At 49.6% G+C, this 17,468-nt stretch overlaps 1 protein-coding gene across 1 annotated transcript; it reads left to right on the top strand.

Annotated features, from left to right (window-relative positions):
- Window positions 1-4,250: 4,250 nt before the first annotated feature.
- Window positions 4,251-12,344, top strand: PSMG4 (proteasome assembly chaperone 4). Its single transcript, XM_058555364.1, has 3 exons — window positions 4,251-4,461; window positions 8,589-8,664; window positions 12,155-12,344. The coding sequence occupies exons 1-3, from the start codon at window positions 4,288-4,290 to the stop codon at window positions 12,274-12,276; spliced, it is 372 nt and encodes a 123-aa protein (XP_058411347.1). The 5' UTR covers window positions 4,251-4,287; the 3' UTR covers window positions 12,277-12,344.
- The last annotated feature ends 5,124 nt before the right edge of the window (window positions 12,345-17,468 follow it).

Below are 17,468 nucleotides of genomic sequence, written 5' to 3'. Positions count from 1 at the left end.
TTAGTTGCTTAATTCCTCTTCTCTTCTGGATGTTCTCTGCAGGCTGATAACATGTGATGCAACGATCCTCACACTTTGTGGACACTCCACCCACATGCGTCTTCCTCAGACCTCCTTGTCCTCCATCTTCCAGTCTTTCTCCCCACAGGCCCCTGACCAGCCCAGCCAGGTCATTCGCTACTGCCCATGAGCCTGCATGTACTCTAACCTTGGGCTACTGCTCTGTCCACACAAAATGGGTGACCAGGTACGCTGCCAGAGTGAGGCTGTAGTGCAGCTGCCATCCACTTGTAGCTTGTACCCACACCCTGACCCGTCCACGAACCCAGCTCCGGGTTTTAGCTCATTCTTCAGCTATTTCACGGGATCCCCCATATGGCCACAGGCGTGAACTGAAGACAAGGCATCGGTGAAACAGAGGTGCTGATGATGTAATGCATCAGAGTGCTATTCTGTGGACTGTCTTGACAGTCCATACCTCTTCAGACTACGCTGTGACAGAGGGTGGAGAATTAACATAGTCCTGGGCACAACTGTAAATGAATATTGTTCTCCATCTCATGTGTATGCAAACTGTTTCTGCTCCTCTTTTCTGATTGGAATAGAGAAGAATGCATTTCCCAAATCCTTGGCTACACACCACACACCTGAGGCTTTCTTATATTGCTCTAGGAAAGACACCACATCTACTGTGGCAGCGGCAGTTGGGACAGCTTCCTGATTGAGTTTATGGTAGTCTGTTACCATCTTCCAGGATTCAACTGGTGAAGTAGAGATATGATGAGGACCACCACCACTGCATCCTTTGGATCCTTAAGGGTGGCACTAACTTCCACCATCCTCCCCAGATGCAATATTGCTTGGCTAGGGATAGGGCATTTTTATAGGCTTCCACTTGGCTTTCTCCACTGTAATAGCTCTTACCACACAAGCCAAGGACCCAATGTGCGGATTGTGCCAACACCCAAGTATGTCTGTCCCAATTACATATTCAGGGATCAGGCAAATGATCCCAGATAGGTTTGCAGACCCAATGGACCCTTGGCCAGGACTCCACTTACTGTCTGGTTCCTCTATGCTCCCACTCTAGCAGAAGGACCATGATGACACTTTAGGTCTCCAGATCTTAATTGCAACTCTGACTCTTGAAATGATTGGATCTTCTTCTTTCCCTAGTGTACTGTTATCTGAGTAAATGGCCATTGGTCCCTTTGGGGAAGGGTTGGGTGGTCATACTGTGTACACCTGCCATGGTTTTGCAGGGGACTTGGCCACCTCTTCACTTCTCGGGTTCCAGGTCCAGAAACTGAGCAAGGGACCATAAGATTTTATTGGGGTGACTGCCCTCAGCATCTTGATCATCCATCCTTAATTTATTCTGATGGTGTAAGGTAAATACTACCCTTGTAGTAGCCAGCCTCAGCTGTGCCCACGGGTACTCTGCACCAAAAACAGTCCATCACAGTCCTGCATTGGGGTGAAACAGCCTTGCCTTTATATTGCTGCCTCCATCAATCATCGGATTTGGGCTCCCCTGGGAAGGGTGTGCAGACTCCAAAGGAGGCGACAGTAGAAGGTTTTCTGCTAACAGCATTTCCAGCAGCTGGGACAAGTCCCTTCCTGAAGGGGGATTGGGAAAGAGTCTCTGGAGAAGCCACCACAGTTAATGGAGTGAGGTTCCTGAGGACATGAAGAAGGACGGTATCAGAACACAGGTGGATAGACTAACCTTTGACAACAGGAGGGGCATCTCTCACTGTAATGATGGGGAGGAGAAGGCAGTAAGAATGGGGTCAGATGAAGATAAAGGTTTGAGTAGAGGGAAAAGGAGTTGGGGAAATCAAGCCTGATAACCTCTATTTTCTTTGTAAAATCAGAAGCAAGTTGAGCTTGAACTTGGGCTTGCGTAGGGTTAGGGCTTGAGGAGAATAGTCCTCAAATGAGAGAGGATGCAATCTAAGGCCTGCAGGGCAGTGTTTAAGGGGCAGATGATGTTGGGTGGCATGACCGGCTGTGCCCACGCCTGCTGGGTCATGTGGGTTTCCCCGCGGTGCTCAGAGCGCAGGTGTCAGAGCAGAGAGGAGCAGGCTTCCACTGTGCTGGCTGGATGTGAGGGAGGGCGGTGAGGCAATAGAGTGTTAACTAGTTGTCTTAGTTACTCCAGAGAGTTCTTTCAGATTCTTAGATATAAACTCTCCATTTTAAAAACTGTGTTCATTTTCCAGGAGGACAAAGCATTAGAGGACCTTTGAGGTGAGGTGTGGGGTGAGATCATCCACTCCATCAGTCCAGCTTATCAATTCCTTCTTTTATGGATCATGCTTTTGGAGTTTAATCTATGGAATCTTTGTTTAATTAAAGGTCACAAAGGTTTTCTCCTAGAGGTTTTATAGTTTTAGGTTTTATGTTTACGTCTATGAACCATTTTGAGTTCATTTTTGTGTTACGGTGTGCAGTATGAATTGAAGTTCATTAGTAATTAAAGAAATGAAAATTAAAACCACAATGAGATACCACTACATACCTCTTAGAATAGCTAAAATGAAAGAGACTGATTATACCAAGTAGTTGACGTGGTCCTCACTGTTTGGTGAGGATGTGGGAGACCCAGAACTCGCATACGCTGCTGATGAGAATGTACAATGGTATAATCACCATGGAAAACAGCTTGTCAGGTTCTTAAAGGGTTACACATACAACTACCACATAATACAACCATTCTACTCCTAGGTATTTATCTACAGGAAATGAAAGCATATGTCCAAAAAGAAACTTACTTCTACACATATGTTCACAGCAGCTTTACTGTAATATACCCAAACTGGAGATAGCCCAAATGAACATCAGTATGTGAAGAGATAAACAAACAGTGGTTCATCCATACAATGGGATACTGCTCAACAAATAAAAAGCAATGAACTACTGATACACCCAACAACCTAGATGAATCTCAAAATAATTATGACTGAAAAGGCAGACAAAAAATTGTACATACTGTATAATTCCACTTATATAAAACTCTAGAAAATGCAAACTGATCTGTAGGGACAAAATGTAGACAGTGGTTGGGGACAAGGCAGGAAGGACTACAAAGGGGCTGAAGAAAACCTTTGGGGTGATGGATATGTTCATTGTATTGATTGTAGCAATGATTTCATGAGTTATACACGTGTCAAAACTTCAATTTGTATACTTTAAATATGTGCAGTTATTGTATGTTGATTATACGTTAATAAAGCTCTTAAAAAATATTGACTTGAAAATTAACTATACAAGTGAATCACTGCTAATTAGCAAACAGAGCCATCCTATAAAAATACTTACCCTTTTAAACTTCAATTCAGTCCAACAGTCAATCGGTACGTAACAGAATCTGACAAAGTGGGGTTTGCTTTTACCAAAAACATTCTCCCTAACACGTTGAAGGCTTCCTTACATCAACTCTGTAGTGTCCCAAAGTGACTTAAATTAAAGGTCCCCCAGCATCAGCCGTGCCTCCCATGTACGCGCTCATAATCCTTTCCCCTCCTCTGGGAGGTACCTATTCTTATTTCCATTTTGCAGACGAGGAAAATGAGTCTCAGAGAGGTTAAAAGGTTAGCCCACGGCCCACGCTTATACACGATTGTGGCTCCGGGGGTCTGAGTCCAAAAGAGCGCCCAGCCATCCTCCGGCCGACTTAGTTGACGCAGTTTTCCTTTTAGACGCTTTCTCCCAATATCCTTGCCATTCCTAAGGCGAGCGACGGTCAACGCTTCCCTGGAGTTACGGGGCAGCGAGGAGGACGAGGATTTTGGTAAGCCAAACCAAAGACGGCTTGGCGGGAGGTGGCTGCTCCCGAGGTGCTTAAGGAACTGGTAATGAAAAAGCGATGGTCTTCGTAGGGCGACGTGTCACTCCCTGGGAAGATGCGGCTAGCTCCAGCACATCAGTGCTGCTCTTCAACAACGCAGGGGGGCAGGGAACAAGCGAGCGCGAGTTCTGCCGGGCGCCGAGGGCCGCCCGAGGCCACCGCGGGGCGCCGAGCCCGCCGCTGCGGGGGACGGCAGAGGGCTTTCCCCGCGCGCCCAGCCACGCCCCGGAAGCGCGGGCGGAGGCCGGCGGGGCCGCGCTCCGAGGCTCTCCGCAGGGCGAGGGCCGTCAGCCCGCCCCGCCCCTCTCCGGGCCCCGCCCCCCCGTCGGCCCCGCCCGCGCCCGGGGCCCACAGCCTGGGCGCGCTCGGCCTCTCGGCGCTCGCCTGCTCGGGTCTGGCCGGCGGCGGCGGTCAGGCGCGGTCGACCGGGCTGCATGGAGGGGCAGTGGGCCGCCGCCGGTGGGGACGTCTCCCTGCACAACTTCAGCGCGAGGCTGTGGGAGCAGCTGGTCCACTTCCACGTCATGAGGCTGACGGACTCGCTCTTCCTGTGGGTGGGGGCCACGCCGCACCTGCGCAACCTCGCCGTGGCCATGTGCAGCCGCTACGTGAGTGCCGGCCGGGCGGGAGGGGGGCGAGGGGCCGGGGCCGTGGCGGGGCCGTCCCGGGAGGTGCCAGGGCGAGGGGAGAGGACTGGGGGGGCTGGGGCTGAAGGGGGCCGGGGACTGGGCGGAGGGTCACCGAGGGGTCTGCGCGTGGTGGGGGTACCAGAGGGACCTCAGGTGCCCACGCGGTAGATTTCCGGCCTCCTAGGTGCGCGGGCGCGGCCCAGGTGTGTCCTGGGCCGGTGGGGCCCGTCGGGCTCTCCGGAACTCTTCCTGTTCCTAGGGACCGGGGGGTCGGTCTGGGCCTGCGCCACCCGGAAGGGCTGCGAGTGGCAGGCCGGCACGTGGCCGCAGGCAGGTCCCGCCCCGCCCCTCTGCTGGCTCCTCCTCTCTCGCGTCTCTGCAGTTGGCGTGCCCAGGGGCTTCCCCGTGGGACCTCTGCTCACACTGGCGCCCTGGGGGATGGCGTCTACTTCTTAGCTTTCATGCCATCTCTGTACTGACTACACCAACATTTATTCATGTTTCCAGTGCAGACCTCTTTCCTGAACTTCAGACTCCTGTGTCTCGGCTTGGAAGTCTAGTAGGCATCTCACCATAGACGTACTCAAGACCAGACGCTTGCCTTCTCCCGGCAAACCCGCTCCTCCAACAGCCAGTCCATCTCTATTATGGCAACTCCATCCAAACCTTGGAGTCATCCTTGATGCCTCTCTGTCTCCCACACTGCACATGCCGAATGACAGTGAATCTGTAGGTCCTGCTGTCAGTCAAAACGTACAGGGAATCCACCCACCTGTCACTCCTGCAGATCTGCCACCTTGGCCCACGCCTGCAGCATCTTCTCTCCTTGCTGATTCTCCCTTTGCTGCCTGTATTGGTTTCTTAGAGCTGCTATAACAAAGTCCCTCACACTGGGCGGCTTCAAACAACAGAGATTTATTCTCACACAGTTCTGGAGGCCAGAAGTCTGAAATCAAGGGGTTGGCAGGGCTGGTTCCTTCTGGAGGCTCTGAGGGAGAAATGATCCCAGGCCTCCCTCAGCTTCTGGTGTTGCTGGCAGTCCTTCGTGTCCGTTGGCTTGGAGCTTCATCACTCTAGTCTCTGCTTCCAATGCCACATGGCTGCCTTCTCTGTGTGTCTTTTCTTATAAGGATACCAGTCATATTAGATTAAGAGTCCACCCTATTCCAGTAGACCTCGTCTTAACTTACATCTTAATTACATCTGCAAAGACCCCATTTCCAAATAAGGTCACATTCACAGGTAGTAGGGGTTAGGATGTGGACATATCTTTTCGGAGGACACATTGAACTCACAACACTGCCTTATGGCCAGTTCTCCACAGGGCAGCAGATTGCACTCAGATATTGTCATTCCTCTGCTCCAAACTTTCAAGAGAGAAACTCAGAGCAGAATCGGAGACTTGACTTTGACCCTGCTGGCCCTGTTACCTGGTAGAGCCTGCTTGCTCTCATCCTCATCCCTGCCCACTCACTGGCCACTTGGGTGCTCTAGCACCCCAGCATGCTCCCTCAGGAGACCCCTGTTTGCTAGGGAGAACTAGTAACCCGCAGCTGGTTGGCCAGAAAGGATTGTAATCTCGGGGGGCCCCCGGGGGTGGGGCAAATCAGAGGAGTGAGCCCTCAGGCAGGGCCTGGGCAAGGCTTCAGCAAGGAGACAGCCTCTGATGGGATTATGATATCCTCACACAGTACCCCTCTTCTGCCCTTTCCCTTCTTGCTGTTCTTTTCCTGGGTGTGTTTTCTTGTATTTCTTTTCTGGTGAATATCACCAGGTGGGCCTTTGGGCAGGTGGCAATCTCAGTCTTCTTTCATTGGAGGAGAGGAGGGGGGCCTGGAGGGATTAGGGGGTGATGGGTGGGGCTGTGTGTCTGGAGGTCGAGGCACCTTACCTTCTTTCTTTCCTAGTCCTAAGGCTGTAGTCATAGACAGTGCGTAAGGCTGCGGGCCACATGGGGCCCAGGACTGCTCATTGGTAAGACCAGGCATTGCTTTCTTGAATCAGTTTCAAGGGTCCTCCTGTGGACTGCTTTGTTGGTCTGACCACTTGATAGTCATAGCTCCTCGTAGGGTGTATTTTCTCAACTGGAAAGTCACCCTCCACCAAGATTGGGGCAGGAAAAGGAAAAAGGGCCAGTCCCATCTGTTGGCGACATTGTGTGCCCTCTGGGGCTAGATGACTGGGCCAGCTGGAGAGAAGAGTGCAGGCCATAACTTAAGGCAGGAAATCCAAGATTACTGTGGATCAGGGCTTGGCAAACTCTGGCCTGTGGGCTGGCCTGCCGACTCCTTTTGTAATAAAGTTTTATTGGAACACAACTGTGCCCATCCATTCAGTAGTGTCTGTCGCAGATTTTGCGTTTTGATGGCAGAGTTGAGCAGTTGCAATTGGACCTTGTGGTCCACAAAAACTAAACTGTTTGCTATCTGGCCCTTCCTAGCTGGCCCTTGCCAGCACGTGCATGGAGGATGGTACCAAAGGGTCTGTGAGGTCTGCCCCTCATACCTTCCCTCTAACCCCACATGTAGGACAAGACCGTGTAGAACAAAACCACACAGCTCTGCTGCTCTTCTGGCTGGCCTGCCGTACGTCAAGCAGGTCTGTCTTTGGTGCCAAGAGAGGCTGCAGAGCGAGGATGACGCAGGGTCCCACCAGCATGAGGAAGCTGGCCTGGGACCAGGGCACATGGGGTGTGGCACCCTTGTGCTCAGATAATCTAGGGCTCATTTGGCCCACTTGGGGGAGTGAGAGGTGGTGCTCCAGCCACAGTAGAACCAGCTGGGCATGTGTCTGCCTGGGAGACCAGCTTGGCATAGTATGATTTTGGAAATAATGAAGTACTAAGAAGGGTAACAATATGGGGTTTTTAGTTTTGATTTTGGTGGAAAAAGGCCACCCTGTTAAATAGATTTTCTATTTTCAGGAGGTTTAACTGTAAATACTATTAACATCCAGCTAAATGTTAAACTTGAAATCTGTAAACATCAAATTCATTAATTAAGATCATATTTTGTATCTTTTTCAACAAAAAAGCATGTAGTAAATGCTTTTATTCTTATCCTGTGTTTTTTGATCATCTTTTATAGGCCTGAGCAAATTCTGTCTCGTATTAAAGTGACTTTGAACCCTTAGGAGATAAGGAGCGGTCTCTATCTGTGCTCTGGTCACAGTGTCTGGCACACAGTAGGTGTTCATTCAGTTCACCTGTCTCTACCTGGACAGTGTGGGGGCGGGCACCAAACCCCAGAGCCTCTGACTGCACAAGCTTGTCCCTATAAAAACCTTGTCACTTCCTGAGACCCCCAGACCTTTGTATGGAAGCTCTTTCTTTCTGGAGTCTGCTGTTTTGCCATTTTATAAGTTAGTGGGTATTTTTCTTTTAAGCTAGGCCTTTTTAATGGTAAGAGGAATTACTTCCAAAGTAATTGGAAGTAAGATTACTTCTAGATTTCAGAAGGCCACATTTATTTATCTTTAGTTTTATTGCTTCTTATCTGAAATGAGGATTGGCTGAGCATATTCAGAAGTTCTTATTTTTGTCACTTGGATGCTGATGGTTGGTGCCCCTTTGCAGAGTCACGGGGCCCTTGTTGACCTTGAAGAGCCCAGACACCTTCAGGGGATGGAGCTGTGTGTTCTCTACAGGCCCAGATGAGGAGACTAGGTGTCCTGCCATCTTGGCTGGTGGCTCCCTCAGGGGCCAGTGGGACCCGAGGCACTTAGTACCTAGACTCTGTGATTGGTTTTGTTCATGCTGTGCCCTAATGTTCTTGTTTGCTTCCCTCTTGGTTCTAATGTTGCCCTTCAGCATGCTTGGGAGTTTCCAACATGAAAACAAGTACTTTATGTGAAATAGGTCCTGGAACTGATTAACCGCACTGCAATGCTAGCTTCAGGTGACTTCTCGTCTGTCCCAGCTGTGTGACCTCATGTGCATTAGGGGATCAACCTAGCTGGCTGTTGACACACACAGGTGCCAGACCTTCTTTCTCTTGGTAAATGTGTCTGCCTCCCAGAACCTGCCGCTGCCACCCTCATGAAGCAGCAGAAACCACAGGAGTTTGGCTGGTGGAGAAGCAGCACTGTGTTCTTTGTTTTCCTTTTAGGACTCCATCCCCGTGTCCACCTCCCTCCTTGGAGACACTTCTGATACGACCTCCACTGGCCTTGCCCAGCGCTTAGGTATGTACCCACAGCTGGTGCTGCAAGAGCAGCCAGATGGGGACCTCACTGTTGAATGGAACCATGAAGCAAGTCACTTTAGAAGTAAAGAATCTTTATACCAAGAGGTAAATCAACTCATTACTGTAGGGTAGGCACAGGCCTTTGTATATTGGGCCTTCTTTAGGGAGGGCACATCCATGCCCGCTCACTCAGGGCCAGCATGCTCCCAAGGCGCTCCCATGTCATGCCTTGGCTGCTGTCTAAGCCTATGAGTGACAGGTGATTTCACTCCGTCCTGTAAGCACATTACTCTCATGGGAGGAGACTGTGAATGATGCCCACAGGACCCAGTGGGCAGCAGTTCCAGAGAGCCTCCTGGGCCTCCCGGGGATTTGGTGGAGCCTATGGAGCAGGGTGCCAGCCAGCACGGTTTGGGATGGACTGTCCTTCACTCTCCATGTTCAGAGCTGGGAAGGGAGACTGGCCTGGCCTGAGTGTGGTGTAGAGTGGGTGTTAAGCAAAGGCCGTGAGGTTGAAGGCTCCACCCCCTCCCCAAACACATACTTCCTGTAAATACCCAGGTAGTTCAGGTAAGGACAGTGTGTGTTTTGCCCTTGGCCAGTTTGTACCATGGCCAGGTCATCACAGGGCGCCTGAAGACCATGAACAGTAGGGCAGCCTTTGTCTCCTCTTCAGTCGTCGTGTTCACCAGTGTTCCCAGTCAGTTCAGTTCTAGAGCCAGTTATGGAGCCCCCGTGCCCTGGAGCTGGGAGTGTACAGTGAATGAGGCCTAGCCTGATTTTGAGGAGCGTATATTTTGGTTGTGTGACAGTTCTGTCATCCTGATCCCTGATAAGTGGGAATTCACGTGTCAGTCACTCTAGGGCATGTGCACTTCAACAGCATAGCCGGCAGGTGAAGGCGCAGCAGGGTGTCGTGGATGGGGTGAGTGTGGGTCGTTGTAGACTTGCCACACTGAGTTCTGTGTGTGAATAGGGCAGAGACCACGAAGGCAGCTACAGCGTTTTAGGAACATTCACCGTACTTTTTCTTTAGCCTGAAGTTAGAGAAACCTGACTATTATTAGGTTATTTTGGTAACTTTTTATTAGGAAGTAATTTTAAATTTACAGAAAAGTTGCAAAAAAGATGCAAAGAATTCCTGCTTAGCCTTCACCCAGATTCCCAGTTGACAGCATTCCCTCTCTCTGTTACATGGTTCTTTTTTTCTGAACTGCATGAAAGTAACTTGAAGACACGATGCCCCTTTGCTTCTGCTGCTTCACTGTGTATTTGCCAACGTTTAAGGGAGTGACGCACCTATATCACACAGACTACCTCTGTGACGTGCCTGGTCTGATGAAGACATGGGAGTGTTCGTACTTATGGAGCCAGAAAACTGGGTGGGCCGCCACAGTGTGGACAACAGATTCTGGTAGAGAAGGACGGCGGGAACCTGTTGGGCATGGCACAGATAAGTTGTTTATGCCAATAAAGTAAAATGGGCTCAAGAATGTCCTCGAGATGGAGGCCTGGTAGCAGTTTGTATGTAAAAAACTAGGTTTTATGTTTTTTTAGTTTTGTGAAAATGTTGGGGCTTTTTTAAATTAACATTTTCCTCTTACGTGGTTTACATCATTTTACAATAATCTGCCAAAATTGAAAGAGAACACAGACAAAAAAATATATCCCTACCAACTTATTAAAGTCAAATATTAAAGAAAGATCCCATCCTGTCTGTAAATCAGCAAAAAGTGGCTGCCCTTAACCACTGCCCAGCAAGGACAGGAACACAGAAAAAGCTTGAGAAGTCGGTGGTGTGATGTGGCTGCAGGCACGTGAAGGACTAGCGACCACAGTGCTGAGATCACAAAGGGGCGGTCCAGGCAGCCCTGTGCTGTGTGGTTGTCTCAAGCTTGGGTCTGGACCCTGCAGTTGAAAATGCATTATTGACCGTCGTCAGTTGTCTAGAGGGGTAAAGAGAAGAGAGAGGTGTCTTGAAACGGTATCTTATATGGAAGATAAGAGGAAAAGAGGTGACCTGGAGGATTCAGAGTAACCATGGAAACATTGGAGGGCTTTGGATGGGGTGAGGACCCCCCGACTCCGTGCGGCTCTGGAGGGCAGAGCTGGGCTGGCTGGGTGCACGATGCAGGCGGACACGGCTTTGCTCTCTGTAAGGCAGCTGCTGCAAATGCAAACTAAAATCACTCAATCACCTGTTTTAGCAAGTAGTGTGATTGGAATTGGAGTGGCTCCCTTGGGACAGGGAAGTTCCTGCCACTGAACGAGGCAGACTGAGCGCTGTGACTTGACAGGCCCCAGTTTCACCTCTCCTCACCTCACCACCTTCTCAGCTTTGGTGATGGGACTGGCGTGGCCATCTGAGTTCCGTGGGGTAGGAGGGTGGGGTGAGTGCCTCTGTGGGGAGTAGGAGTTTGCAGCCGCCCCGTGTGCGGGGTGAGCCCAGGGAGGAGGCTCGGCACAGCACGTAACTGGTTGAGGTCTCCTGTCCACCTTGTCTTCGGAATATTGTCTTGCCTTCCAGATTCTGGGTGTGTAACTGTGTTGATCTTTGCAGGTGGAGTAGTACACCTCTACTATTACTGGTTTTCTAGAAAGAAACTAAAACATATATTCAACATCAAATTGAAAACTGCACATTTATGTGTGTGTGTATATGTAAATGCACAGAAATGTAGAAAAGTAGGATTACCTCTGGGAGGGGAGTGGAATTGGTAGAGAGGGTGGTACTGAAGGAGAACTTTAATATTTTATTTATTTAAAATGCTTAATCTTTTATTTATTTATTTATTTACTTATTTATTTTGTGAGGAGATCAGCCCTGTGCTAACATCTGCTAAGCCTCTTTTTTTTGCTGAGGAAGACTGGCCCTGGGCTAACATCCGTGCCCATCTTCCTCCACTTTATATGGGACGCCGCCACAGCGTGGCTTGCCAAGCAGTGCGTCGGGGCACGCCCGGGATCCGAACCGGCGAACCCTGGGCCGTCACAGAGGAGCGCACGCACTTAACTGCTTGCGCCACCGGGCGGGCCCTAATATTTTATTTTAAATACTTTAATATTATCTGTGTTTTTAAGAAGTAAAAAAAACCAAACTAACTCTCTGTGTAGAGCAGTGATCCTCAAATGCCAGTGTTCGGATCCCCCGGGGGCTGGTGAACAGAGACTGCCGGCCCCAACTCCAGCCTTTCTGATTCGGTTGGTCTGGGGCTTGAGAATCTGCACCTCTAACAAGTTCCCAGGTGATGCTGCTGATGAGGGGGCCACACTTCGAGAACCACTGTTCCAGAGACAAGGAGAGTGTCCAAGTGATTTTAGTCTGTATTTGCAGCAGCTGCCTGTGAAATCATAAAAATTAGAACTTTCTTCTCTCCCTAAAACCTGTTCTCTTTTTCCAAGCATTTCTCAGCTGGGAGGTAGGTATGAGGCACACAGACCTCCAGGTCTTTCAGTCATGGCTGTGTCGATGTGTTCTCTCTTTTTAGCCAGGAAGACCAACAAACAGGTGTTTGTCAGCTATAACCTTCAAAACACAGACAGTAACTTCGCGTTACTTGTAGAAAACAGGATCAAGGAAGAAATGGAGGCTTTCCCGGAAAAGTTCTAGCTGAGTGGCAGAAGTGAGGATTTGTATCTTATGTACAATATACATTTAAATAAATGGATTGAATTTTACTGTTTGTCCTTGGGTTTATGTGTTTACTATTTGCTTTTAAAGGGTTACTCTTACTAACTTTCCTTCATCCTCTCACCAGAGTGTGGGCCTTTTAAAAGGCCATAACTGATTGACCTGGGGAAGGAGAAAAGCAAAACAGGCGGGAAAGTTTCCTCGTGTGACTGCTCAATAATAGAGAAAGGGGTTAAAGTGGGATTTTGTTGGGATAGAAGGGGGCTAATGTAATGATTCAAGAAGGAGTTAAATTAGCCATGACTGTTACGCACACTCCCAGTTAGTATTAAGGTGGTAAGTCTTTATGAAGTGTGCTTCAGGTTACCGCCTTTCCTTCCCTTTCCAGCTACGCACACCTCTTCCTGCCGTGCTCTCCCTTGAGCCTGGTTCCAGCCCCGCTCCACACTGCTCACTAGGTTGATGGTCTTGGTGAAGTCTCGAATTTCTCTGGCCCTGTTTTCTCACCTGTAAAATGGGAATAATCTCCACCTTGCTGGATTTTTGTCAGGATTAAATATACAGAACTGCTTTGCAAACTCTTAAGTGCCATGGCAATTAAGATGTCAATTATGGTTTTATCTATTTCATTTTTGTGGAGCCACATGCTCAGCTCCTCCTGGCTTTTCCTGTTACCACTGTCTTTCCTTCTCTCCTCTCTTCTCCAGAGTCCCTGCTCTGGTCATCTTTAATCCTTAGCCTTTTTCTGCCTGCCACTTGAGGTGGATTTGTCTTTTTAGTACCACATGCTACCCATTTTTCCTCACACCCCTTTCCAAAAGCCAGTATTTCATGGGTCAGTGGTTCCGAAGTTCACATTCAAACCCCTGAGGGAGCTTTCCCAGATTGCCCATGCCTGGCCCTTCCCCAGAGATGGATGGCTTGGGGCCCAGGCTCTGTGGGGTTGAAAAGCTCCCCAGGTGCTGCTCAGCACAGGTAAGTTGAGGACCACTGGCAAAGAACTTCCTTAGCTTCGGGTCCATCTGGACCCCTTTTGTTACTAGAGGCGGATAGTTAGGTCCTGTAACACGTATTATGCAGTGGCAAAAGTCGCACATTGAGCCAGTGGTAGGCAGCCAGGGGTGGTGATGCTTTGGCCAGGACATAAAGGCACTTCAGAGGACTAAGTCTAGGGTTCAAGATGCTTCCCTCCTTTGCAGACTTCCTATGCTAATCTCTGAGGCCTTGGCCAGCATAATGGTAGTTGGAAGCACAGTGGGTACCTCTCTAGGAAGAGTAAGTAACACAAAATCAGGGCTATGGAGAGAAGAGTTTGGTATAAATACTTTATTAAAGAAATATTGTTTTTTTGTTAAAAAATACTACATTAAAGAAGAGCGTTTTGGATTATCAGTCTTTCCTCACAGAATCACAGTGTAAGATAAGCATTTCTAGACCTCTCTAGGAACTTTCAGGCCACGGATTAGCAGGACATCAATACACAAGAGAAAAGAACTCTTAAATTTACTGATGGCCCCCCCATTTCTCAGGTGGTCTAAGAACAGCATTAAATAAACAGTTTATGTTTGATCCAATCTCTGCCTCTGCCTGCCTTGAAGACTAGCACTCTGCGAGCAGAGTGGGAGGCCACCCACTGTCCCCTCAGGGCGAGAGCGAAGAGTTGGTTTGCAGAGACGCTGAAGTAGGGACGGCAGCGAAATCTGAATAAACAGTTTTTATTACTTGTAGTCAATGGTCGTGAAATGCCCTTCATTGGATACCATCAGATGAGGTAGGGAAGACATTCCAGAGGAAATTTGTTAATGGGGCAACTTTTTTATTTCTGTACATTTACATACAAATTTTCCCCAAAGGTACCACAGATGTGACATCATGCAGACATTTAGCTTTGAACAACAGTTCAGAACTCAGTTGAAGCTTGTGCTATGAAGGAGCACCTCCAGAGGAATCCCAGGCAACAGGTACAGCAACATGGTCTTACATAGAAACCTCAGTGTTGGTGTTGCGGAAAGGACAGAGGAAGGGAGGTGTTCCCCACTAGACATAACACACTGTGCTCCTTTTCCAAAACACACAATACATTAAGTGAGGTGCCCGTCCCTTATAGAGTTGAGGTGCGGGCCTTCCCCAGCGCTCCTTTGCACGCCCGGCTGCCACCTAGGGGCTGGGCAAGGCAGGGTCACGTGATTCCTTTAATGGCACTTCAGTCATCTCCTTTGGCCCTAGGAAGCAGTCATGTCTGAGTGCACTACTTCCTTACAAGGTTTGTTTTTGCTTGCTTTCTGTTCTCTGGCCCAACCAACTTACCTGCCCCTCTCCTCTAGTTGCAAGTGATTATGCTCTTTTAGAAAAGAAAACAATTAAGCCTTTTTCCTGTTTATCTATCTTGGGTGCTGATATTTAGGGTATTTGATAAGAGTTATTATCGACTTCTGGAAAAGGACAAAATGAAGACAGACCCGGCCCTGTCTCAGGTGTTCACATCTGTGCATAACTTACTGAAAGGGGATCCTAGCTCCCTGATCATTAGGGTCAGGAGTGGGGGCTGGAGGAGAGCAGCCGGAGCACATGCCTTGGGATGTTCCCGGGCAGTGGGGGTGCAGGAGGTGCGGAGGGCAGACTTGAAATGGCAGCTGCCTGAGAAGTGTTTCCTTCCTAACCACAAAGGAAATAGGACTGAGGAGTCCAAGCACAGCCAGTGGGTGCCAGGGTGCTGGCGGCCATAGCCCTCCCATGCAGAGCAAGGCAGGACCAGATGCTTATCAGGCTCAGCCCACAGGGAAGCTTTTCTGCTCTGGCTATATTTCATAAAGGTGCTCCTCCAGAGCTTTAGATACCCCTAAGCTGAACCAGCAACGGGACGGGAGCTCAGCCTAATCCTGAGCCCGCCGGGAGAGAAGAGCTGTAGGACCCCCTTGTTGAGAGACGTCACCTGCCGATTGTTGGCAAGTCAACTTCATTCACATCCGCCAGACTTTGGTCCCAAGAGCCCAGTCCTCACAGCTAGCTTCTCTTGTAGTCACCCGTGAGTTAGTCCTGATGCTGAAGTGACAGAGCTGACTGCTGACTGTCTTTGTTGGACCAGTGTTTTTGGTGTTGTTAGTTAAGCTGGAGATCAGAGACCTGGGAACAGGAGTGTGTAAGTGCTGTGCCTTGCCTCCACCTTCCTAGAGATTACTGGCTGCACTCTCCTGCTTTAGTACGTTTCTCTAAGATAGGGAGTGCTCACAAGTCCTTCTGTAGGACAGTAGATGGACTGCAAGGTGTCCTAGTGCTGGGGTGATGGATGCAGACATGCACCTGGCCAGAGGTTGGCCCAGGGACCCTGCTGGCTCCTTCCCACCTTCCCCGATTGCTCAATGGCCTGGCTGCTGCATATGTCGATCCTGGACTCAATGGGTCTTGCTGCCACCAGGTGGCTTTGTAGTGAGTACTCTAAAAAAGGCAAAATGTATTTCACAAGTTTGGCACGTCTAGTCTGCAAAGAAGTAAAGAAAGACCTTTTTAGATTCAGGTGAATGTGGACTAACATTGACACATGGAACAAAAATGACTTAACAGACAAGGGAAGGTGAGGATGAGCTGGGCTTGGAGCAGGTGGAGCTGGGGAGATACTGGCCAGATGGCCCTCCTTCCTAGGCAGCCGGTCCTTGAACAGGCTGGAGACCCTGGGCTAGACTGAGGTCTACCAGTTTTGGAGGAGAGTGGTGGGTGGAGACAGTAAGAAAAAACCAGGTGGAAAGCTGGAAGGGGAGAAAGGAAGTTGAGTCGACCTCTTTTCTGGCCCTTTGAGCTGTAGCAGCCGTCAGTTGGAAGTCACCCAATTGCTTCACACAGACCCGAGGCCACGATTTCCCTGGAAGAACACAGCCCCTGGCAAAGACACGCGTCACAAAGTGGGGAGTGGACAATTCTAGAAAGAACCCAGGCTGTCCAAAAAATTGGGTGCCTGTGTTGCTACGAGGCAGCGCCTGCCTGCGCCAATGAAGCTTGTTTCTTGGCGCCCTCACGGGTGTCCTTGAGGAGGCGCTCCAAGTTTCCTCTGAAACACCCCTCAGACAGGAGAAAGCCTGACCTGAAAAGGCAAGAGGAAGCCTTTGTTGTCTGGGACGAAACGAGGAACACAGTGAGACCCCCGGGATACTGGGGGCGGGGGTGGGAGGTGGACTTGGGTGAGTTATTGCTTTCTCTCAATTGCTCTTAATGCTTTAAGAGGCTGGAGGTCGGTTGGACTCACCCGTGAGATCCCACTCCTGGCCCTGAGCCCCACCTCTGTGCTGACGGAAGTGGCAGGAAGCAGGCAGCAGGCAAGGCGGGCGTGGGGGGACCGTCTCCCACAGGCTCTGCAGTCTCAGCGTGCAGCCAGTGAGAGCTGACAGTCATCCAGGCTGGTGATTTCCACACGGCATGTGCTTGAGACCTGGGCGACGGGCCATGTTTGGGAGAGCGCCCTCCCTCCTGTGGGTTTGCCTTAGTCGTCTATTTCAGTTATTTTCCTGTTGGTTTTAGTTCAGAAAGTCACCATGTTTTCAAGTAGTGCTGGCAAAATAGCTGACTGTAAAAGAGGGAACTTTTCTGCTGGAGCTAAATCTGAGAAGGAGTATTAATAATGTTAACACGTCTCAGACCTCAACACATTAGCTAACTGTGAACTTAGCTAGGCAAACCTGTGTCAGAAAACTGTGGCGATAGTACCACTAATGATTTAAGATTTCTAGTGAAATGTTTAAGCTTTTCCTCAAAGAGCTTCTAGCATCAAGTACAAAAGATGATCTGGAAGGAAAGACTAAGCTGGTTTTAATGATATTTGTGAGCTGCTTTCCCCCAACACATGGAACAGAAGCTCTTACCTTATAGAGAAAAACCTTTAAAAACCACACACTGACTTTCTAGCAAAAACCTAATCATTTACATTTCACTCTGTCCAAAATGCAGTCATGGAAAGGCTCCACGAGAGGTGGGTCGGGTCTCTCCTTGTACACAGGCAGGCAGTGGTGGGGCGGCTCTGGCGGCAGAGGTGACATATGGCTCCTCTGAGGGGCGGTGGGCGAGAGTGGTGCCTGACCCCCAGGGAGGTTACTTACAGTGGGCGACTGGCTCCCTCTTCCAAAGGAGGTGGTTCTATTTCAGGATCAGTGAGAGGAAAGAGAATAAAGTGCTTCTTGTAAAAA

This window comes from Diceros bicornis, chromosome 14 (assembly GCF_020826845.1).
Source record: "Diceros bicornis minor isolate mBicDic1 chromosome 14, mDicBic1.mat.cur, whole genome shotgun sequence".
Taxonomy (NCBI): Eukaryota; Metazoa; Chordata; class Mammalia; order Perissodactyla; family Rhinocerotidae; genus Diceros; species Diceros bicornis.
Note: the sequence above shows the minus strand (reverse complement) of the source record. Positions and strands in the feature narration are given on the sequence as shown.

Coding starts and splice junctions, on each gene's coding strand:
- PSMG4 (XM_058555364.1), top strand. CDS start 4,288: ATGGAGGGGCAGTGGGCCGCCGCCGGTGGGGACGTCTCCCTGCACAAC. Junction 4,462..8,588: donor TGGCCATGTGCAGCCGCTAC/GTGAGTGCCGGC, acceptor TTTTCCTTTTAG/GACTCCATCCCCGTGTCCAC. Junction 8,665..12,154: donor TGGCCTTGCCCAGCGCTTAG/GTATGTACCCAC, acceptor CTCTCTTTTTAG/CCAGGAAGACCAACAAACAG.